The sequence below is a fragment of the Lepus europaeus genome, chromosome 15 (genome assembly GCF_033115175.1).
Source record: "Lepus europaeus isolate LE1 chromosome 15, mLepTim1.pri, whole genome shotgun sequence".
Classification (NCBI taxonomy): Eukaryota; Metazoa; Chordata; class Mammalia; order Lagomorpha; family Leporidae; genus Lepus; species Lepus europaeus.
In genome coordinates this window covers 33,807,759-33,832,045 of record NC_084841.1, presented here as the reverse complement: position 1 = coordinate 33,832,045, position 24,287 = coordinate 33,807,759, and the positions used below count along the sequence as shown (strand labels likewise).

The 24,287-nt window shown below is 39.3% G+C and overlaps 1 protein-coding gene across 1 annotated transcript in view; it reads left to right on the top strand.

Moving 5' to 3' along the window:
* The first annotated feature begins 2,612 nt into the window (after nucleotides 1–2,612).
* Nucleotides 2,613–24,287, top strand: part of PLCXD3 (phosphatidylinositol specific phospholipase C X domain containing 3) — a 201,225-nt gene continuing 179,550 nt past the window's right edge. The window contains exon 1 of the mRNA XM_062212460.1: nucleotides 2,613–2,715. Coding sequence (XP_062068444.1) covers nucleotides 2,613–2,715 — 103 coding nt within the window. The remainder of the gene's footprint in view (nucleotides 2,716–24,287) is intronic.

The following is a 24,287-nucleotide window of genomic DNA, read 5'->3' as shown; positions in this document are numbered from 1 at the left end:
GGGGGAAAACCACTATAATCCAAAAGTTGTACTTTGGAAATTTATATTTATTAAATAAAAGTTTAAAAAAACAATAAAAATTCCTTGCAGAGAACTTTCCCCAACATTTTAAGGTGGTTTCATTTTTATAAAAATAACAACAACACACTTTGTACCCTTTCCAAGACACATAGGAATACATTGGAAGAGGCATGTGTTATAAGCATATGGCAGAGAGAGTATTTCACTCAGCACTTAAAGTACTCATGTGACAAATCCTAGTACTTGGTTAGGTTCAATTTCAACCTCTAGCTCCCAACTTTAGTTTCCACCAAATGTAGACCCTGGGATGGAGTGATGATGGCTCAGGAAATTGGATTCCTGCCATTCACATGGGAGACATGGATTAGGTTCCTGTCTTTCAGCTTGGGCCCTGGCCCAGCTGGGGTTGTTGCAGGCACTGGGAGGAATAAACCAGAAGATAGGCTCCCTATCTCTCTCTCTTTCTCAATCTCTCTCTATATATACCTCTCAAATGAAAAATATTTTAAAAGCATATCTTATTTAAAAAATATTCCCCATATTCAACAATTACATCATCCTATTGAAAGTGCACTTTGTAAGGATAGAAAAGACAAAGACAGGTAAGTACATATCCTATTATCTTAATAAGCAGGGATACACTGTCTCCTGGAAGCTTCATCAGAATCTGAGTTATTAGCATCATTTTTAAATGGAGAAGACTGGGAATGGCAGAAACGGGGACTTGCCCATACTACTCAGAGATAGAGTACCTGACTCCCAAGTGCTGAACTTCCCCTGTTTCCTGGCCATGACACCCTGAGAATACCAGCATTAACAGAACAGTGGTTATGTAGATCTTTTGACAAGGATATTATTGTGAGTTAAACTGCCATTCTAATTTAAAGAATACATGTGTTTGAACTACTGTGCTTGCATGAATATTAAGATTTGCCTAGAGGAAAAAAAAAAAGTACATATCTTTCTCATCCCTAAAGATGACCTTGCCTTTTCTTAGAACTACAAATTGATTCTATGAGAGAATGGAAGATTTTTTTTCCCAGAAAATTTTTATTTAAGGTACATAAGCTTCATGCATTTCATAAATACCACTTTAAGAACATAATGATTCTTCCCAACATACCTGTCCTCCCACCCATACTCACACCCTTCTAGTGATTATCTCTCCTCTCTCCATCTTCCCCAGAGTGCTTCCCAATAGTGGGTGAATATTTGGACTGAGCATCCTATAAAATAAACTAGGCTTGAGGGTTCTTTTTAAAAATAAATTGCTAAGTGGGTTTACTGAACTACAATGATTATTCTCATGTTTCATAGTTCTCTCTCTCTCTCTCCTACCTTGATTTTTTATTTCTTCAGTGTAGTTGCATGTCCTTCAGGGAAAGAAGAATTTGTGCACCAATGGAACAGGGGTACCTTTACTGCCTCTCCATTCTCTGGGTGGCTGAGGCCCAGCACACTTCCAGCCCACCTCACATATTTCCACGGAGGCCACCACTTGTTTCATCACATTGCTGAAGACTTGATCTTTCCTTTCTCATCAGAGAACAGGTGGACCTAGACAGTTCTTTGGCGGCTCCATGAATGATTTCTTTGGAGAGAGAGAGACATCTCTTTACTCTGCCAAGGAATGAAAACCCAAACAATCAGATCATTTTGGATAGTGCCAGATATATTCCACCAAATGCTACCTGCAGTAATTACAGCAAGCCACTGAAAGATGTGGTGGTTTTCTTTTAGCATCAGCTTTCAGGCTTGCCCACTGTCATGAGACCCACCAACCACAGGCAGCTTTTTCCATAGAGATAAGGCAGAGTTGCCATGACCCGAAACAGGAGGTGGGTGCAGCATGTCTTTGGTATGAAATGTCTGGAGCTTGGTATCAGGGGTTAAGAAGAAACCGTCTTTAATTCGCTGCCCTTTCTTGGCACCAAACTTCCAAAAATTAGCCCAGGTGCTGAATAGAGACCACTCTTTTGTTCCAGCAGGGTGGTGGACCGAGAGGTAGCATCTCACCTGGCTTAGTTCACAGAAAGCAATGTCCTTTCCTAAGAAAGCAAAGTCTTGAAGGCCAGCATGACAATCTGTTCCTCAGGAGGTAAAACCACCCCCAACGTGCACTACCAATTTAGGTTCTAGGCAAACTGTTTTTATTACACCTGGCACCAGAAGTCACACCAAAGGACACAGCGAGACCTTACACAAAGCACTTGGAAAAATCAACTTACAAAAAAAATAAATTAATAACAACAACAACAACAAGCCTAGGAACCGTGCAGAATGGAGAGGAGAGGCAGAGCCGCCTAGGAGGGGTAAAACTGGAGGGAGGGAGTCTGGAGGGAGGAGAGTGGAGAAAGCTGAGCGCGGACGTCAGGAACACAAGCTCCAGCGGAGTCAGGCGCAGGCACTAGGGGAGCATGGGGTGTTTTGAATAATTATGAAAATTAGCATGTGTCTGCGCCATCCTGTGGGTGTGGCGCAGAGCGGAGTGTAAACTCGAGCGGGCTGGAGCAAACATTGGATTAGCGGCAGCCGCCTGTCAGCCTGCCGGAGGAGCGCGGGGAGCAGCGCGCCGCACGCCGACCGGCACGATGGCCTCGTCCCAGGGGAGAAACGAGCTCAAATTCGCCGACTGGATGGCAACTCTGCCCGAGAGCATCCACAGCATCCCCCTCACCAATTTAGCCATCCCAGGTAGGCGCGCGGAGGCTGCCGCTACCCAGCGCGCGGCACCCACTGCACCTGCCCCGCCCTGCTTTCTCTGCGCTAAGTGGTAACTTGCCACGGGGCTCGCGGGAGGGCAGCTCTGCCTCTGGGGTGGGTCTCAGCTTGGCAAGGCGTGCCGGGTAGCCTTGGGCTTCCGTGCGTTTTCCAAATCTCTGGGGACCCCGGTTCCAGGAGTCAAGGTGACTGCCCCCCCCTTCCCCCGGGCCCCGGGTTTTGAAGCTGGCTGTGTGCGCAAGGCTGGGGCAGTGGAGAACGCCTCGCGCCCCTTCCCACTGTTTGCCCTACAGATTTGAGGGGTGGGGGCGATTTCTGAGTCTGGGGGTGGCCGTGCGCGACGAGTGCCGGTTGTGTCCTAGGGCTGGTCTCTGGCGCCCGCACCTCTCCTAAATCCATCCCTGGCGCGGAATTGAGCGGATCTGGTAGATTCTAGGTTCGAACCTATCCGAACCATTAATATTCGTCCCCAGTCTCCTTTACCAAGACAAAACGCTCCGGAAAAGTGATTAAAGTTCAAGGACCTGCGGAGGTGTGATCGCTGCCCTTGACCGGGAGCTAAAGGGGGCCGAGGGGCCAGGGGCCGAGGGGCAGTTTCCTGTTCGGTGTGGATCCGGAGGGCCTGGCCGAGTGGCCAGCGTCTGGAGTCTGGTCCCAGGGAGCATCGTATCGCGCTCGGGCCAGGAGAGCAAATCCCTGCGGACTGTGCGCCTGCTTCTAGCGAACGAAGCCGCGAAGGGAAACCTGCGTAGGCAGCGACAGAGGGGTGGGATTAACTGGAAAATAGTAGGGAGAAAGAAAGGGATTGCGCCGCTGGGCAGACAGCCTGGAAGGAAGAAAGCGCGGACAAAGCGGGGAAGAGTGGGAGACAACCAGAGGCTTCAGCATGGCGCGCGCGAGTTGGACTGGAGACCTGGGCAGGTTTCTGCGGCGGGAGCGCGCAGCAGCCCCTAGCACAGGTGGCCAGGAGGGAGGGTCGTTTCCGGACAGTTTACGACATGACAGCTGGGGACAAGGCCACACTTTGTTACCAATTTGTCAGTGCACATGGGCTGAGGGAGCACACACCTGATCCTGCTAAGTCCGGGCTGCAGGGCAAATTACTGCCAGGTTGTTCGGCTGATATGCGTGATTAAGTTAAACCTTCTGGTCTACCTCGTCTGGCGTTGCCCCATCCAGGTCCCCCTTCAGCCTCTGAGCAAAACAGGAAAGAAGCCCCAGGTACTTCCCCCTCCCCAAGAAAACGGAAAGGGGGGGGGGCTCTTTTGACAATGGTCCCCTTGAATATCCCAGGAGGCTCCAACTCGAATGTTGGTAAGGTGTATGTTTGACAGCTATGACCGGCACAGCCTGCCCTATGATAGCAGGCCCCAGCGAGGTTGTTTCCTCTTACCCTTCTTGCGCGGATAGCTTCCTAAGGGCCCAGAGATCTCCAAGGAAAAGAACACCCCAGGTTCTCCACTCTGCACTTACCAGACTCCCTGGGTGAGCCTGGGGATTGCTCTTTTCAAGAAGGCAACAGAAAGTACACAACTTTGTTGGCAAAATTCCCCCTCTCATTCCCACAGATGTTGCCATTCTTTCTCTTCCTTCATTTCTGTTTAGTTTTTAGACAGTTATTTCCATGTGGTCTCACCCGAGCATTTTTGGAATGTTCAGGAAGTAAGAAGGGCAGGGACTGTGTTGCCAACCTTTGGCAGGTGACTCTCAAGAGAAGAAAAGCCTTAGCTGGCATCGCCCGTTCTGAGGAATGGCGTGACACCAGGTCTGAATCTGCCTTACCTGTTTATAATCCACCTGCAAAGCACTGTTCGGTATCCCAGCTCACAGCATCCTTCTCCAAGCCCCAACAAGCAGATAGTGCTGGTATTATCATCTTCATTTCATCAATGAAAAATTTGAAACTTAGTGTAGGCAAATGACCTATCTGTTCAAAGGTCTGACCCCCTAACTTGGCCCCTCCTAGGGAAGGTTTCCTGGGAATTTTTGGAGGGGCAAGCTTTGGGATTTCTGTCTGGATGATTCAGCAGCAACAAGCATGAGGGTGCTTCCAAAAGTTCTTGGGAAAGCAGAATAAAAAGTTGTTTATTTTAGTGCAAAAAAATTTAAAATCCATGCACAGCTTTTCATAATATGTGTTTTCTATGAATTTCTGAAGCTCCCTCATACTAACCTAAGTGAGGAGACAAGGATCTAAGAGGTCATAGAACAGGGCAATTTTCCTGTTCTCTTCCTAGGACAAAGTGGAAATGTGAGGTTGGAGACTGGTATTCTGATGATGTTAGAGAGGATACATGAAGATGGAGGGATTGGGCTATTGTGAGAATTTCCATCACTTGCTCAACTCTATACTAGAAAAGATGCTCTGCGAAATCTCATGCTCTCACCCTGAAACTTCTAAGAAAAAAAAAAAAACCCACAGGTGCACAAAGTATTTTGCCAAATCTATGATCCCGAATATTTCTGTGAATCTATAAAGCAGGTTTGATAGGTCCAGACATGTAAAAATGGTTTGGCACATTTCTGCCTTACTCAACACTGAGGTTTTTTTTGGGGGGTGGTAAAAAAAAGAAGTTCAAACTTTGATGGAGAAGACTAATTGGAGACTATTAAACACTAATGGAATAATTGCCTTAAAATCATGCTAATAGCTTCCTGGCTGCTACGTGTTTACTTGGCCAGTTGCTACAGCTTGAATTAAGCAATTATCTCCACCATTTAAACCCACTCCTGGTGCACCACACAAGTGTCTCTGTAGAGGGCAACTGCTGCTCAGTCAGCCTCAAAGCTTCCGGTTTTCATAGGAGAAGCAAGAAGAGTGAAGAGCTGCCCAATTATGATGCCACTCACCTGGGCCACCTGACCCAGATTTCCCAGGGCAGGAGCGAAGAACAGTGTGTACCGGTGTGATATTCCTCACTGTGATTCCAGCGCTGGCACCTGTAAATATTTTTTAAATGTCTGCATCTTGAATGCTTTCAGAATCCATCTCTCATGGCTGTTTTGCAATTAAATGATCTCATGATCTGGTATTGATGGGATTGAGGAATTAAGTTAGTAATTGGTATTAGTAGTTTTGTTTTTGATTTATTTTTCAAAGGAATGGCACGGCCAGAACATGTTGACAGTTATTCAAATTTCAGTCTCCTCATTTCTTTCTTTCTTTGATGGTACCCAATTCAGTTTTCATTCACGCATATTTGTTTAACAGTGACATTTTGGGTTTTAATGATGCTCCCTCTCATCACAAACAGACAGAGGTTGAAGCAGGAAGGCAAAGTATAAAATTCAGGTAAGGATGAGTCTGATGAACCCTGGATATCTTTGAAACACAGTTCTGCTGGGTCCAGATCCATTGCTGAAGGTCTTAGGAAAAAAATATGCATGGATTTCAAAATTGGGGGCATCAAATTTATTTTTAAATTTCCCTTCCATGAACTGATTGAAGAAGCATCATAAAAGGACCCATCATGGCAATAAGTATGGAGTTGATAATCTGGGTTCCTGATGGGGGTCATTGTGTGGCAAATCTACAGGATTAGGAAGGATTTAGCCCAAGGGAGTGGGCCGCTATGCATTTTATGATATGTAAGGAAAATCTTATGTAGTGCAGCCAAGTGTCCATGCAGCAATGAAAAAATTGGTCAAAACGTTGTGGGACTGGAACCTGAAAGAAGAAGTATATTTTCTTGAATAAAAAGTTGTCAATTGTACTTAAATAAGGAACATAGAAATAACTTATACATCAATGATTGTCATACCTGTAATTGTTTGAATTTTCTTTAGAAAATGCCAACACCAATGAAAAACAATTTTTAGGAAAGCCAGGTATTTATATGAGTGTGGTTTCTGTGTTTTTCTATTTACTTTATGAGCTGTTCATTTCTTCTTAAAGATTTGTTTATTTATTTGAAAGGCAGAGTTACAGAGAGAGAGAGACAGAGAGACAGACAGAGAGAGGGAGGGAGGAAGGGAGGGAGAGGTCTTCCACTCACTGATTCACTCCCCAGATGGCTTCAATGGCCAGAGCTGCACCGATCTGAAGGCAGGAGCCAGGGGCTTCTTCTGGGTTTCTCAAGGGGATACAGGGGCCCAAGGACTTGGGCCATCTTCCATTGCTTTCCCAAGCCAAAGCAGAGAGCGGGAACGGAAGTGGAGCAGCTGGAACTCGAACCAGCACCCATATAGGATGCCAGGACTTTTACGTGCTAAACCACAGCGCCGACCCCAGGAGCTGTTCATTTCTGTACTCACAGAGATTCTTTCTTGGAGTCCACTGTTGTCTTTTTCCTTTTCTTTCCAATTTACTCTTTTTATTTAAGTTGAGGTGACAAAATTGAAAGGATGAATTTGTGACTGGGTCCTCTAATTGCCAAAGCTTTTTTTTTTTTTAATCATTTTGGTTAGGATAGCTATAGAGAAGTTAATCTTTCAAGGCAATCAAAAAGCAACAAAATTATTTAGGATGAATATCTTTCATAGGTTATCTTTCCAATTCCAAGTTTTGCTTTGGGTTTTGCTAACAAGGAAAAATTGAAGAATACATGGAACATAAATTGTTTAACTAGGGCTTTTTCTTGATGACTCAAATTGAATCCCCAAAGTGGTTTCACATGCATACCTGTGCTTTTCACGTGTTTGTCAATAATCTTCTAAGGTTTTGCTTCTCAAAGATGATCAAAGGAATGGCAGCAGGCTTGTCCAAAGGAGTTTAGTAGAAATGCAGCGTCTCAGATCCCATCCCTCACATATATGGAATCACAATTTTCATCTAACAAGATGTGTAGTGATTTATTTACACAGTTTGAGTGTGAGGAACACTGCTTTAGGGTATCTCTAAGAGGCAGTCAGAGCCACATTTAAATATACATCTTTTCATGAGGCTCTTTCTATTGGGTAGTACAGTCTATCCACAAGTGTTCAAATTGGCAATCAGGCTGAAAGCCAGAACCCCATATTTGACTTAACACTAATGGCCCAGGTTGGGAACATTTCTGATAATCGACATCACAGTTCATCATGCACCTGGAGCAATAAATGTGTTTTAATTGCTACTTAAGTGTTCAAATTAGGTCACTGTCATAAATGTGAAACCTTTCCCCTCATTTCCTTAAAATCCTGCTGTTCATGGATAATGGCCATCAACGGCACTTAAAACCAACCCATTTGGTGATGTTAGTGGACACTAATGCCGATTTAGGAAATAGCCCTAGGTTGGTTCTTTGTCCATTTGGACTCATCCTTGCTTTCACACATACCCAGCTTCTTTTGTTATATATATAAGTTACAGGTTGATTCAATTTATCTGTAAGCTTGAGCTTTTCCATATTGCTCTTGAATAAAACTAGCATCATGAATGCAAAATGTATTGGTAACCAGCATCAGAAAATCATCAAAAGCAAAGTAAATTTGTTTGTATTACTTTTATTTTATTGGTTTGAGAGGCAAAGACAGGCAGGCAGGGAGCTCCCATTTGCTTTTCCACTCTTCAGATATCCTCAGTGTTCCCTGAGTAGGGCTGAGTGAAGCTGGGAGCTGGGAGCTCAGTCTGTGTCTCACATGTGGGTGGATGGCAGGACCCCAAGTACATGAGTTATCACTACTGCCTCCCAGGTCCCACACCAGCAGGAAGCCAGGATCACAGCCAGCTACTGAATACAGGCATGCTGATATGGGCCATGGGCATCTCAAAAGCTGTCTCAACCACTGGGTCAAATGCTTGTACCAGCAAAGTAGTTTTTGATAGAAATCTTGTTTTTATTTATAAGCCACAACTCATTTATCTGGAGCATGGTGTATGAGGATTCATGCATAAATGTAGTTAAGAGTCACTTCAGTTGTTTTACATATGTTCTAAATGGTTAAACTACACACAGACACACATACCCCTCCAATGCACACCACAATCTTTATATGTTAAGATGCACTTCACTCATGGAAATTTATCGTGGCTCACGCAAAGTTTATCTTATTTAATTCTGACCTCACCCAATCAGAATAGAGAGAATAAATTATAAAGAAGACTGTTAAGTGCCATGTGTCAGCAATAACAATAGGAAAGATTTGCAGGGGAAGACTAACAAAAGAATACAACCAGACACACCAAAAAAAATGGTCAAAGCCAAAATAATTGTCAGTAGTTTCTAGTCCTACCAAATATCTCCTTATTGGATTTCCAAATATTCTAGAAATCTCTTAGGTATGGCTTTTAAGTCAGTCTTTCAGGGATACTCCAGAGTATCTGATGTTTTCCTTCTTTCCTGTTTGGGAGAAACTTTGGGGAGTTGTTAAGTTTGCTGCTTTGCGTTGTAGAGGAGCTGTGCTTCCACAGTTTTATGCCCCAAATGTGACCACTGAGTGTAGTTCCACCAGAGCCTGTGCTGTGCTGAAGAGGCCCAGCATTGAGGATATTAATGTCTAACAACTGTCAAAGCCTCCCAGAGGTAGGTGCGCATTTTGGAAGCTTCTGATTCCAGCTTCTACAGTGTCTCTTTCTGCTATCACTGCTGAAGTCATGAGCGCCAGGTGTGCCCAAATTTTCCATCATTTTCCCTGTATTTTATTGATTGATTTGCTGTGCTCCCATGTCCTGAGAGTAGTTTTGAGCTATGGAGATTGAACATATGATAATATTAGGGATGGATTTTATTCTATACTCAACATTATTCAGTGTTGATTTGCTTTGTGTGTGTGTCAACTTTATCTGGACATAATTTTTGTTCAGGATGTTTCTTGATTTTTCCTATAAGTAAACCCGTAGTGGGTACAACCTAATCATTCCTCTAGACAAGCCTCAAGTAGGAATACTTCTAGGGTCCATTTTTATTTCTACTGGGCAGCATGATATAATGTAAATAAAGTCAAATAATCTGACATAACCAGAATTTCTCCAGACATATTATTAATTTATGTTTTCTGACCACTTAAGAAAAGGTATGATCGAACACATATATACACACATGCACACATTTTAATTCTTGTTGCTTAAAAGGATAAGCTCTGTTTCCTGAAAAATTTGCCTGTTATTACCAGCGGGGATGCCTGTTGCCCACAAGCATTCATTTTTGAACTTTAGTGAACATGCCACTGTGATGGATGTGCACTCAAGGAACTCCTAAATGTAGTTGTGGGGTTTAATGCCCTCAAGAAGTTTATGTATCTTCTTGTTTCTCCTGGTTTGGGTGAGTATCCAAAGACTGGACGAGGAAAGTGTCTAAATCGTATATTCTAGAAGGAAGGGAAAAGTGAGAGAAAAATTTGACAAGGTTCAGATGGAATCTGCTGCCAGAAGCTTTCTCCAGCACCATATGTGTTTATTATGCTCTTGTAGGAGAGGAAGATGGGTCAGGAAGAGAAGGACAGGAGGCAATGGTTAAATATTCTTGAGAAGCAGCCAGGATTAGTCACCTCTGGGGATCAGGTACTGCAACAGATGGCCCATGGATTTGCTAGATATGCTCTTGTTATGTTTCTATATTTCAATAAAGATCCTGGGAGTGGACAGCTCTTCCACTACTCTATCTCAAATGCCAGCTAATATTATGTTTTACAAAGAAGAGTTCTTCCTGTGAGCTAATTTTTATGAAGCAGTTGTGTTTGTCCTTAGTCAACATCATAAAATATAGTAATGCTCCTCAATTCATGTGGAGAATTAGTTCATGGTGCAGAGTGGGCTATGATGAATGATCATCTCAGTTTCCTGTTAAGCTTTTTTGGAGGTCCCCTCTAGATTTCTGGGTGGTGAAGATGAAGATACATTAAAGGAGTGTTAACAGGCAAGTGATGAACCTATCTCAATTCATATTCCGTGCCAGATACCCTTGTCACCATGTGAAGTCCTGAAAAGAGGAACAGAGCTGCCTCAATACAGAGTTAGCTCTAAACACACTTCTGCCATGACCTAACCTGAGCCTTTCTCAAGCAAAATGGTGGTTAGTGGGGCATAAAGATCCTGCTAGCAGGGAACATTGCAAAATATGGGGTTTTGTTGAGTCTTCATCCCCAGCATGATTTTCAGGTCAAACTCCTTCATCTAGCATTAGAGTCACACCCTGGGTGATGCCCTTAATTCTCTTCTCTCACAATTTCTTATTCTTACTTGGAAAACCTCAACACTGTTAAACTTAACTTTTCATCAATTCTGATCCTAGAAAACATTAGTAATAAACATTATTGCAGAAAATTTTTACAGGTTGAAAAATTGAACTCATTAGAAATTTATTTTTTATTGTTTTATTTTAATTGTTAATAGTTTTTAACAGATTCAGTGTGGTATGTAGATAAAAATCTAAGAATATAATATTCCCTTCCTCCCTCTCTTTCTCTCTCTCTCTCTCCCTTCCTCCTCCTTCCTTCTCTTTTTCTGTCTTTTTTTAGTTTTCGAGATAACATGTTTTCAATTTATGTGTCAGTAAGAAGGATTAATATTTCACTGAATAAGAAGTTTAACAAGTATAAAGCAAAAGACCCTAGTTTAGTGGGAATATAGACAATGACTGTAAACAATAACTGAAAGGAAAATGCATTTCACCCATATACAGTAAATCTTAAAGTAATGACAGATCACTAAAACTATGGTAGTATAACATTCCTAACCAGTGGTTTGACAAAGGTATAAGACACAGTTTTACAAAATTGTATATGTACAACACTGATACACACAGACATTTCTCTTTTTTTTTTTTTTTAATTTTAACATCCACATATAAGGGAGAACATGAGGTGTCTTTCTGGGTTTGGTTTATTTCACTCAACCCGATATCCTTCAGTTGCATCCAATGTGCTGCAAATGGTAGATTTCATTCTTTTTATATAGCTGAATAAAATTCCATTGTGTATATATATTACATTTTCTTTTTCCAGTCATCTGATTACGGACACCTTGGTTGATTCCAAATTTTGGCTATTGTGAACAGTGCTGCTATAAACATAGTGGTGCAGCTATCTCTTTGATACATTGTGTTCAAGTCTTTTGCATATATATACCCAGTAGTAGGATTGCTGGCTCAAATGGCAAGTCTATTTCTAGTTTTTAAAGAAAGCTCCGTACTATTTTCCCCAGTAGCTGCACTAATTTTCATTTCCACCAACAGTGTATAAGTATTCCCCTTTCTCCACATTCTCACCAGCATTTGTTATTTTCTGTGTTTTAGATTTTAGCCATTCTGACAGGGGTGAGGTGCTATATCATTATGGTTTTAATTTAGATTTTTCTGATGGCTAGTGATGTTGAACATTTTTTAAATATATTTGTTGGCCATTAGTATTTCTTCCTTTGAGAACTATCTATTGAAGTCCTTTGCCCATTTCTGAACTAGATTGGTTGTTTTCTTATTGTTGAGTTTTTTTGAAGTTGCTGGTATATTTCAGGTATTAATCCTTTGTCAGGTGGTTTGTAAATGTTTTTTTCCCATTCTATTGGCTGTCTCTTCACTCTATTGATTCTTTCCTTTGTTATGGAAAGAATTTTAAATAGATATAAAGTATTTAAAAAGAGTCTTATTACACTTTCTTAGTAAATTTATTTTCCTACTTTCTGGGATGGCAATTTCTATTCTTGATTCTGAAATCAATATCTTATTCATACCTTGCCTGAATTAATACCTCACCTCTTACAGAAAATCATAAATGCAAGCAGACAGGAGTATCTTCATTTTTCGACCATTGAATCCACCAATGCACTTGTATCTATTTATGTATACTTTGCAGTTCCTTTAGATAAGAGAAAGGCATATACCTGCTTCTACCTAAGTTCAACTTTGCTATTTGTGTTCTAATCCCAAAACTTAAATATCCTCAGGCTCCTCCTTAATTTATCTACTCTTTCCTTCATCATTAGTTTTCTCTGTCTCTGTGAGATCATTGCAATTTGCACACACATGTCAATAATATCTCCTTTAAAAATGCTCCTTTGATACTACACCTGCCTTTCTATCCACTATACTATTTCTCCAAGACTTGTAGAAATAGCCTGTCTTCAGGTTGTTATTTCTCTTTCTCTTCCTGATCCATGCTAACCACATTATTTCCTAACTACAGCACAAAAATTATTCTTGTCATGGTTGCCAATGCTCTACATTCAACCAAAGCTAATGATTAATTCTCTATCACATTATTTGATCTTTTGACAGCATTTGATGTGTTCACCTCACCCCACTTCTTGAAATATATTCTTCCTTTGGCTTCCTACCCTACTTTGTTACTTTTATTGTGGTAAAAGCACAGAGCTTGATATTCACTCTCTTAACAATTTTTAAAATATACAATATGATATTACTTGCTTTAATTACAATGATGTATGGAAGATGTCCACAATTGTTTCATCTTGCACGACTGAAACTTCACATCCATTGGCCAGAAGCTTTCCCCATTTCTCCCTCACCAACAGTCTTTGGGAACTACCATTCCATTTTTTATTTGATGAGTTTGACTACTTTAGATATTTCATTTAAGTGGATTCATGCAGTATTTGTCCTTAGCATAATGTCTTCAAGGGTCATCCATGTTGCAGCATGTGGCAGGATTTCCTTGTTCCTTTTAAAAATTTTTTCATTTATTTGATAGACAATGAGACATATATAGAGAGACAGAGGTCATTCCCAAAATGCCCACAAATGCCCAAGACTGGGCTGAGGCCAAAGCTGAGAACTGGGAACTCAACCCAGGTTACCTACTTAGGTGGTAGGAACCCAACTGCTTGAGCCATCACTACTTTGCCCACAGAGTGCATTAGCAAGAAGCTGGAATTCAGAGCCTGAGCTGAGTATTGAATCCAGTCACTCTTATATGGGGTGTGGGTTTCTTAACTCATGTGTAAACTCCAAGGCTAAATTCTCAGCCCCCTCCATTTTAAGGGTGAAAAATATATATATCTAGGGGCGGGGCTGGCACTCTGGCTTAGTGGATAAAGCCACCACCTGCAGTGCTGGCATCCCATATGGGTGCTGGTTCAAGTCCTGACTGTTCTACTTCTGATCTAGCTCTCTACTATGGCCTGGGAAAGCCATGGAAGATGGCCCAAGTTGCGGGGCCCCTGAACCCACATGGGAGACCTGGAAGAAGCTCCTGGCCCCTGGCTTTGGATCGGTGCAGCTCCAGCCAGTGGGGCCATCTGGGGAGTGAACCAGCAGATAGAAGACCTCTCTCTCTTTCTATCTCTACCTCTCTGTAACTCTGCCTTTCAAATAAATAAATAAATCTTTTTTTAAAAGAAAAAAATATATATATTTAGAATTAGCCAGCTGGGTTCAGTTTAGATTATCCCTATTTTGATAGTAACATCCAAAGTATCATAATAAGGAGACAAGTGAGCATAAATCTTATTCTCTCCATCATGTATGATCAGGTTATTGCCTTAATGACATCCATGTTCTGGAGCTCATTTGTGCCTTCTTTGAACAGATGTTGATGTTTTCTATCTTCTTCATGGAAGACTCAATGGCCAGGGGGAACTTAACCTTATCATGTGGTTGAGCTTTTTTCTCTTGGGTCAAGCTTGCTCAGCTGAGGATTTTTGGACTGCCTCTAGAATCCCAGTATCTTCAGTCAATAAGGTGCATGGCATGAAGATTTTTATATTTTCGTGAGTGGTTATGGACTTTTATTACTGCCTTCTTGACCTTCAAGGCCTTTGTTTTGACTTTGGGAGGGATATGGCCTTCTTTTTTTGTCCTTGGTGACATCTTGGTGAGAAGAATTGTGGATTTCCTTCGTTTTATGAATGAAGAATAGTCCAGTTTTTATGTATATATCACATTTTCTGTATCTCTCCACTCATTGTGATCCATAGATGGACATTTAGTTTGGGCACAGTGCTGCAGTATACGTGAACATGCAGCTCCTGATTCAAGATCTTTATTTCAATTGTTTTTGGAAAAATACAACAAAGTGAGAATGCTGGGTTGTATGGTAGCTCTATTTTTAAATTTTTGAGGAAACTTCATACTGTTCTTCATAAAGGTTGTATCATTTTACATTCTCACCAACAGTATACAAAGACTCCAATATCTCCATATCCTTAGAACACTTAGTATATTCTGTAGTTTTGATAATAGTCATGTTAACAAGTGTGAAATGATCCTAACAGGTATAAAGTGATATATCACTCTGATTTTTATTTTAACTTCTATATTGATTAGTAATTTTGAGTACCTCTTCATATGCTTCTTAGCCATCTCATATAGAAATATCTGTTCTAGTTCTTTCCCCAGCTTTTAATCTGGTTATTATTATTATTATTATTTTATATTATATTATAGGAATTTCTTAGGCATTTTGGAAATTAACTCCTTATCATATATGCAATTTGAAATTATTTTCTTCCATTCCATAGGTTTCCTTTTTGCTCTGTTGGTAATTTCCTTTGCTGCACAGAACCTTTTAATTAGACATATCCTACTTGTCTACTTATGCTTTTGTGTCATACCCCAAAAATCATTCCAAAGCCCAATTTCACAAAATTTTTTCTCAATGTTTTCATCCTAGAAGTTTTATATTTTTGGATCATTTGTTTTAAGTTGATTTGTATGTGTGTATGTGTTTTAATATAAGTGTTGCATTTCATTCTTTTGAAAGTGGATATCCAGTTTTCTCAACATCATTTGTTGCAAAGTCTACCCACTGTGTAATTTTGGTACTCTTGTGGTAGATGAATAGACAGTGTATGTGTGGATTTATTTGAGAGGGGTGGCTACTATCTTTCATTGGTCTATATATCTGCATTTTTTATGCCAGTACCATGTTATTTTCATTACTACGCTTTGTAGTGTGTTTTGAAATCAGGAAAGGTTGTGTCTCTAGGTTTGTTCTTCTATATAGAGATTGCATTGACTCTTTGGAGTCTCATTGGTTCTATATGAATTTTTCTATTTTTCTATATCTGCAAAATGTGCCATGAAATTTTTCAGGACTGCATTGAATCTGTACATCACTTTCAATAGTAGAAACTTTTGAACACTATTAAGTAGTCCAGTACATGAACATATTATGTCTTTCCATTTATTTCTTTCCACAATGTTATATAATTTTCAGTGTGTAAGTGGTTTGCCTCCTTGATTATTAAGCTTATTCCTAAATATTTTGCTCTTTTGACTGTATTATGTTTGGAATTGCTTGCTTAATTATCATTTTGATTGTTCATTGTTATTGTGTAAAAACATAACTGATTTTTGCAAATTGATTTTATATTCTCCACCTTTCCTGAATTTGTTTAATCATAACAAGTTTATTTTGCATAATTAGTTTGAGTTAACTACATATAAGATCGTGTCATCTTCAAACAGAGGTGGTTTTACTTCTCTTTTTCCTATTTGAATGCCTTTTATTTCTTTATTCCTACCTAATTTCTCTGGCTAACCCTTACAGTACTCTGTTGAATAGAAGTTGCAAGAATAACCATCCTTGCCTTGTTCCCAATCTTACAAGAAACATTTTCAAATTTTACTTTGAATATTATTATGGGCTTGTCATAAACATCCTTTATTGTGTTGAAGTACATCCTTTTATAGCTACTTTGTTGAGAGTTTTTAATCATTAAAAAATGCTGAGTTTTGTCAGAGGATTTTTTTCACATTTTATGGTGTGATCATGTAATTTTTTTAATGTTTTGTTTTGTAAATGTGGTGTGTCACGTTAATTGATTTCCATATGTTGAACCATCCTTGCTTACTAGGATTATTTCATTTGATCATGATGAATGGTTCTTTTTATTGTGATGTCAAATTCAGTTTGCTAGGATTTGTTGAAAATTTTGAATTTATGTTCATCAGAGATATTGACTGTGATTTCTTTTCTCAGAGTCTTTCTCTGCCTTTGGTATTAGGGTAATGCTGAGCTCATAAAGTGAGTTTGTAAGCGTTCACTTTTCTTCAAATTTTTGGAAGACTTTGAGAAAATTAGCATTAATTTTATGTTAAATATTTTGTTGAATTCACCTGTGGAGGCATCTTGTTCTGGAACTTTGTTGACAAGTTTCTAATTACTTCTAAATGATCCCTTTTGTTGGCATATAATTTCTCATAATAGTATTTTATGATCTTTTCTCTTTCTGTGACATCAGTTGTAATGTCATTTCTTTTGTTTCTGATTTTACTTAATTGAGGTAGGAAAGTAAACTTTCTTCTTTTTTATAAAAAAAAGATTTATTTATTTATTTTAAAGGCAGAGTTACAGAGAGAGATAAGGAGAGTAAGAGAGAAATCTCCCATCTGCTGGTTCATTCTTCAAATGCCTGAAATGACCAGGGCTGGGCCAAGCTGAAGCCAGGAACTAGGAGCTTTTTCCAGGCCTCCTGCATGAGTGTAGGGGCCCAAGGACTTTGGCTATATATGCTGCTTTCCCGGAAGCATTAGTGGGGAGTGGGGTTGGAAGTGGAGCAGCTAGGACTTAAACCAGTGTCCATATGGGATGTTGGTGCTGCAGGTCCTGGCTTTAACCCACTGTGCCCCTAAACTTTCTTCTTAGTACTGCTTTTGCCAAACCCCACATTTTGGTATATATTGTTTTTATTCTCATTTTCATTTTTATCAAGTCTTCTAAATTCTCTTTTGAGAATTTAGAATATGTCTTCTTTGACCTACTGGCTGTTCAAAAATTTGCTGTTTACCTGTCTTTACCCACTGATAAATGAGTAAAGAAAATATGGTGCATATACACAATGCAATACTATTCAGTCATAAACAATATGAGACCGTGTCAGTCACAACAGCATGAGTGGAACTGGAAGTCATTATGTTAAATGAAGTAGCCAAGTACAGAAAGAGAAATATCACATGATTTCACTCATACATGGAGTCTGAAAAAAACAAGGTGATCCCATGGAAGTCAAAATCATAATGAGGGTGACCATTGTCTAGGGAGGGAAGAGGAGGAGGAAATGTTGGCTAGTGGGAACTGAGTTATAACTAGATAGGAGTAAAAAGTTCTGGAGTTCTATTCTACAGAAGAGTGAATATATATAGTAAAATGTTGATTTCTGTATAAAAAGAAAAAAACTAGAAGGTAGGATTTGGGACATTAAAACTACAAAGGATTGTTAAATGCTTGAAGATATAAATGTATTAACCCTGACTGTAAATTACATAATGTATACATACATTAAAATATCACATGGTATCTCATAAATATGCATGATTTTATATATATTTCAAGTATTATTTTACTTCCACATATTTGCAAATTTTCAATTTTCCTTCTGCTACTGATATCTTGTTTCATGCTATTGTTGTTAGAGATGATACCTGGTGTGATTTCAGTCTTGAATTTGCTGAAACTTAATGTATGAACTATTTGGGGAAATATCCCATGTGTACATGAGAAGAATGTTTACTATGCTTTTGCTGGGTGGAGTGTTCTATATATGTCTGCTATATTCATTTGATCTAACGTGTAGTTCAAATTTAATATTTTCTTACTGATTTTCTTTCTAGATGATGTATCCATTATTGAATGCAGGACATGAAATCTCTTACAGGCTGAGATTCCCTAATCTGAAAATATAAAGTCTAAAATGTTCCAGTATCAGAAATCCTTTGAGTACACACCTTATGCTTAAAAGATTTCAGATTTCAGATCACTTGGATCTTAGCCAAAAGGCTGAGAAGTGATTCAGATCATTTTGAATCTCATCTGTTTGACCTGGGGATGCTAAACTGGTAAAGACTATGCAAATATTCCAAAATCTAAAAAATAAAAAAAAAGCCTCTAAACATTTAAGTAGTTATCATCCTAAGAATTCTGGGTGAGAAACACTCAATTTGTACTGTTATTGTGTGTAGTTTATTTCTGCCTTCAATTCTGTGATTATTTGGTTCACATATTTGGGTGTTTCATTGCGGGGTATGCATCTATTTTTAATTATTATAGATTCCTGGTGATTTTACCTTTTGTGTCTCTTGTGATAGTTTTTGCCTTAAGGTCCAAGTTTTCTGATATAAATATTGTTACTCTTTCTCAGGGATATAATACTATAATTTGTATGTAATAAAATATAATCTATAATATAATAATATAATTTGTCTGATAGAAATATTTCCACCATTTGTTTGGAATATATTTTTCCAGTGTTACATTTTCAGTCTATGCTTTCTGTGATGGTGGCACCCCATGTGATCACTGTCTCAAGTCCTGGTTCCTTCATTTCCAAACCAACAGTTCTCTATTAATGTGCCTGGGAAAGCAGCAAAAGATGACCTGGGTTCGTGGCCCCCCTACCACCCCGTGGTAGACCTCAGTGGAGTTTTGGGCTCCTGGCTTCAGCCTGGCCAGTGGATGGAAGATCTCTCCCTATCTGTCTCTCCCTTTCTCTCTGTAACTCTGCCTTTCAAATTAATGAATAAATCTTAAAAAAAAAAAAAAAAAAAAAAAAACTTTGAGCCTATGCATTTTCGTAAATCTAAAGTGAGTCTCTTGTAGACAACATATAGTTTGATCTAGATTTTTATCCATCAATATGTTCTATATCTTTTGGTTGATGAGTTTAATTAATTTACATTTAAAATAATTTTTGGTAGGGACTTATTTTTGGCATTTTATTACGTGTTCTCTTTCTGGCTTATAGCTCTTTAGTCACTCTTTTCCACTCTCTCTAGCTTCCCCTTTGTTTTATTTAGATTTGTAGTGACATGCTTTGATTCCTTTCTCACTTTCCTTAGAGAGAGAGAATGTGTGTGTGTGTGTGTGTATCTTCTATAGACTTTATAACGGTTACCATGAAGCATAACAATTTTGGATTGATAACTTCAATGATATGCAGTAACTATTTTCATGTATGCCTTTCACAATTTGATATTATTAAGCCCACAAATTAAATATTTGTTTTGTATCTATTAACATATTTTACAGGTATAATTTTTACATTTTTGTATTTTAACTCCTATACCTAAATTAAAATACATTCAAACACCAACATTCTAGTATAATAGTACTTTGTATTTGCCTCTATATTTACTTTTACTGGTGAATTATATACACCATATGGTCTGAAGTTGTTATTTACCACATTTTTGTTTCAACTTACAAGATTCTCTGTTGCATTTTTCTAAAGCATGTGTAATGGTGATCAAATCTGTCTGCTTTTTTTTTTTCCAGGAATATCTTTATCTCTATTTTTTTTTATTGACAGGCAGAGTTAGAGAAAGAGAGAGAGAGAGAGAGAGAGAGAGAGAGAGAGAGAGAGAGAGAGAGAAGGTCTTCCTTCCATTGGTTTACTCCCCAAATGGCCACCAAGGCTGGTGCACTGCGCCGATCTGAAGCCAGGAGCCAGGTGTTTCCTCCTGGTCTCCCATATGGGTGTCTCCCATATGGGTGCAGGACCTAAGCACTGGGGCCATCCTCCACTGCCTTCCCGGGCTACAGCAGAGAGCTGGACTGGAAGAGGAGCAACTGGGACAGAATCCGGCTCCCCAACCGGGACTAGAACCTGGGGTGCTGGTGCCGTAAGTGGAGGACTAACCTAGTGAGCCATGGTGCCGGCCTCTATTTTTTTGAAGAACACTTTTCTTAGCTATAGCATTCTTGGTTGATTGTTACCATCCATTCTCTTTTGACTTGTAGAGTGTCTGCTGAGATAGTTATTGATAATCTTATGGAATATCTTGTACATAGAGAGTATATTTTCTGTAGTTGCTTTCAAAATTCTCTCTGTATCATTGGCTTTGGCCAAAACATAGCTCAGTATGGATTTATTTGGATTCCTCTGATTTTGCTGTTATTAAATCTGGAGGGTTATTTCTTTCATTAAATTTGGAAAGTTGTTAACCATTCTTTCTTTAAATAAGTTTTCTACTTCTGTCTTTGAATTCTATAATGCACCTTTCAGCTTGATTCTCCTCTGTCTATCCTGAAGTCTTCCTTAAATTCTTTTCTAATATTCCTTGTTCTTCTGATTAGACAGTTTCAGATGACCTATTAGCAACCTCAGTGATTCTTTTTTCTGCTTAAGTCTGCTCTTGAATACCTATGGAGAAATTTTCAGTTGAAATATCTCATTCTTCAAAATTTCTGCCTGATTTCTTTTTATTTTTCTCTTTTTTGAAATCCTCATTTTGTAGGCACATTTTCTTTGTCAAACTCTTCATTTTGTTCATGGACTGTTTTCCTGAACATTTTGATGATGGTTATTTTTAATACTTTGTCAGATCATTTATGTATCTCTTTTTCTTTGGGGTTGGTTTCTGGAGATTTATTTCATTATTTTGATTGGATCATTTTCTTCTTTCTTTATATTCTTCGTACCCTTGTGTTGATTTCTTTGCATCTGAAAAAAATAGCCACCTCTCATAGTCTTTACTGCATGGCCTCGTACAGGGAAAGGCCTTCATCAATCAGCCAGCTATAGACTCAAGAGCTCTTTAAACCATTTCTGTAGATATATCTTCTCTGGACTTGTGTGTAGCTTTCTCATTGGAAGGATTTACTACATTCTTTTTGCTCCCAGGAACTTGCAATCTCTAACTCCCTCTGGTGTCTGCCTGCTGTATTGTGGGTCCTCTGAAGCAGCAACACTTTTGTTCTCAGAAGCTCACAGGTATATAGAGTATGGCAGGCTCTATCATGCCTTGAACCAGGTTAGATAGAAACCGGTACCTTGGCTATCACATTGAGCAGTTGGAACAATGGATGCATACTCTACTCTTTTCTTTCTGCCATGAGGATGAGAGTGCTGGATTATATTGGCCTGCTGGACTGCATGTCCTCTGGAGCAGCAGCAAGTTGCCCAGTCCTTTTGTTCTCACTGACCATGAGACATCTGGAGTATGCTGGGCCCCATCAGCACTCTTATACGCCTGAGACTGAAGCCAATCCCTCTGAGAGCCTCTCCCAGAATTCAACCCTGGAATCTATGAAGTAGGCTTCACTTTTTCTCCTTAGGCAGACGTTAGGAACCAGCAATTTCCTCCCAGTTGTATGATTTCTTTGCTGGGAAGCTGGACTCTGGAAAAAGGATGTCACAAACCTTCCCACTGGTTTTGATGTGGCTGATTTTATACCCACCTGCTCTGAAGGAACCTCTTAATTGGTTTATGAATTCTTCATGCATTGCTATTAGGTGTCTCTATGGGACAAAGGAAGAGTCTGGAACTTCCTATTCTGACATGTTGCTGACATCACTCCCCAATAAACTTATCTTGTTTTTCCTACTTCACTGATTGCTTCTTTAAAGTCATTTTCATGAACTTTGCCTTCTTTTCTTTTCATCTAAAAAAATCTTGGAGTACCCAGGACTCAGGTCTCAACCTCTTTCTTTTTTCAGTAGCTACACTTTTACCTTAGATGAAAATGATTTGAAATAATATCATTATACTAATGATTCCCAAATTTATATAACTAATTCAGACATCTCTGTTGAAATATATCCTCATATATCGCATTGTATCCCCATGATATGCATTTGAATATCCTGTAGAAATCTCAAACTTAACATGACTTGAAAAGAACTATTCAGGTTACTGCCATTGACAAGTGTGTTCCTTATCAAGCTTTCTCTCAGTTTTTTGTTTCACTACCTATTTATTTCTTAAGCCCCAAACCTTGGGGGTGATTCTTCATTTTCTTCTTTCTAAAGCCACCGCATCAGTAAATCGTGTTGGATATTTCTTCAAGCATATATTTCAAATCTTTCCAGTACTTATCACTTCCACTCTTAGCATCCTGATCTCTTCACTATTATCTCCCAAATAGCTGTCTCCATTCGTCTTCAAATCAGTGTTGTCATCACTTTGCCCCTCGATGCAGAATAACTTTCAGAAGTATAAACCAGTTTGCTTCTATAAAACCCTGCACCATATCTTACTATACTTAGTTGTCTTTATCTATCTTTTGAACCTCAGTTCCTCCCACCATTTTCTTACTCACTAATCCAAGATATTCCTCTGGCCATAATATTCTCTGTACTTCTTTTTATCTTCAGTTTTTTTGTTTTGTTTTGTTTTGTTTTTAATCTTCATCCAGATAGTCAGTAGGCTGCCTACTTCTCCTTCTTCTAGTTTTCAGTATGTCACCTTCTCCTTGGGAGACATTTCTGGATTGTGGTAGCCAATGCTGTCTATATCATTTTCTTTCTTTTTCCTTTTCTTTTCTTTTTTTTTTTTTTTTTTTTGTCAGGCAGAGTGGACAGTGAGAGAGACAGAAAGGTCTTCCTTTTTTTTCCGTTGGTTCACCCCCCCCCCCCCCAATGGCCGCTGCAGCTGGCGCGCTGCGGCCAGCACACTGCACCGATCTGAAGCCAGGAGCCAGGTGCTTCCTTCTGGTCTCCCATGTGGGTGCAGGGCCCAAGGACTTGGGCCATCCTGCACTGCACTCCCAGGCCACAGCAGAGAGCTGGACTGGAAGAGGAGCAACTGGGACTAGAACCTGGGGTGCCAGCGCCACAGGCGGAGGATTATCCCATTGAGCCACGGCACTGGCCTATATCATTTTCTAATAAGCACTTGGTATGTCTACTTCATGCTGCTTGTGAATTATTTAGTGCTTATGACCAACTACTTTGTTTATTTCTATATTTATTATCAAAAGAGTAGAACATAAGTTCCTTGAGCATAAGCTTTTTCCTGGACATTTTTTGGTGCCTAGAACTTGACCTCTACAGTTAACATGTAATAAATATTTTCTTCCTTTGAAATGACAAAGCCAGTGCAAAGGGACTCTAATCTTCCTTAAAAGTGTTCTGTTGATTTGGGAGTAAGACTACTCAATGAAAGGAATCAGTTCAGCTCCATTATTAATAATCCTTCACAGGACCTGGCATTGTGGCACAGTAGGTGGAACCCCAGCTTGTAATGTTAGCATCCTATATTATTGTGCTGGTTTGAGTTCTGGCTGCTCTGCTTCTGACCCAGCTTCCTGCTAACATGCCTGGGAAGGAAGCAGATAATGGTACAAGCGCTTGGGCTCCTGCCACCCTTGTGGGAGATAAAGATGGTGTTCTTGGTTCCTAGTTTCAGCCTGGCACAGCCCTGGCTTTTGTGTGGTCCTTTGGGTAGTAAACCAGCAAGTGGAAGAACTCTCCTCTCTCTTTCTCTATCTCTTATTATTATGGTTTTCAAATAAACAACTAAATCTTTTTTAAAAATCCGTTAATAAGTCCTAAATTAATTTGATAAAAAGCAATTATCTCCTTAACCTTCAATAAAAACTATACCCAGATACAATATTTTTCAAATGAGTCACATGATAATTGAACAAAGTAAATAAGAATTTGTTTTAAACTGCTCTTTTTAGCCATCATGATGGCACATACTCAACCGATTTTCTTATAATTTCTACATTTATATGCATAATGGTTAATGATCATAATGCGGACTCAGAAAAAAGTACTGACTGGGCTGTGCCTTCAGGAAAAATATACTATGCTGTATTTAAAATACTATGTTGTATTAAAAAATACTATGCTGTATTTGGTTTTTAAATTGGCTTCTAATGATCTGTAAGTTGGTAATTTAAGTATGATTTTTATCATGACTTCTTTAAGTGGTTGGGTAATAATATTCACCTCCACAATTACTTTGAATAATGCTTTTATTGGCCTCTGTAAAAGAAAATGGGAGTTC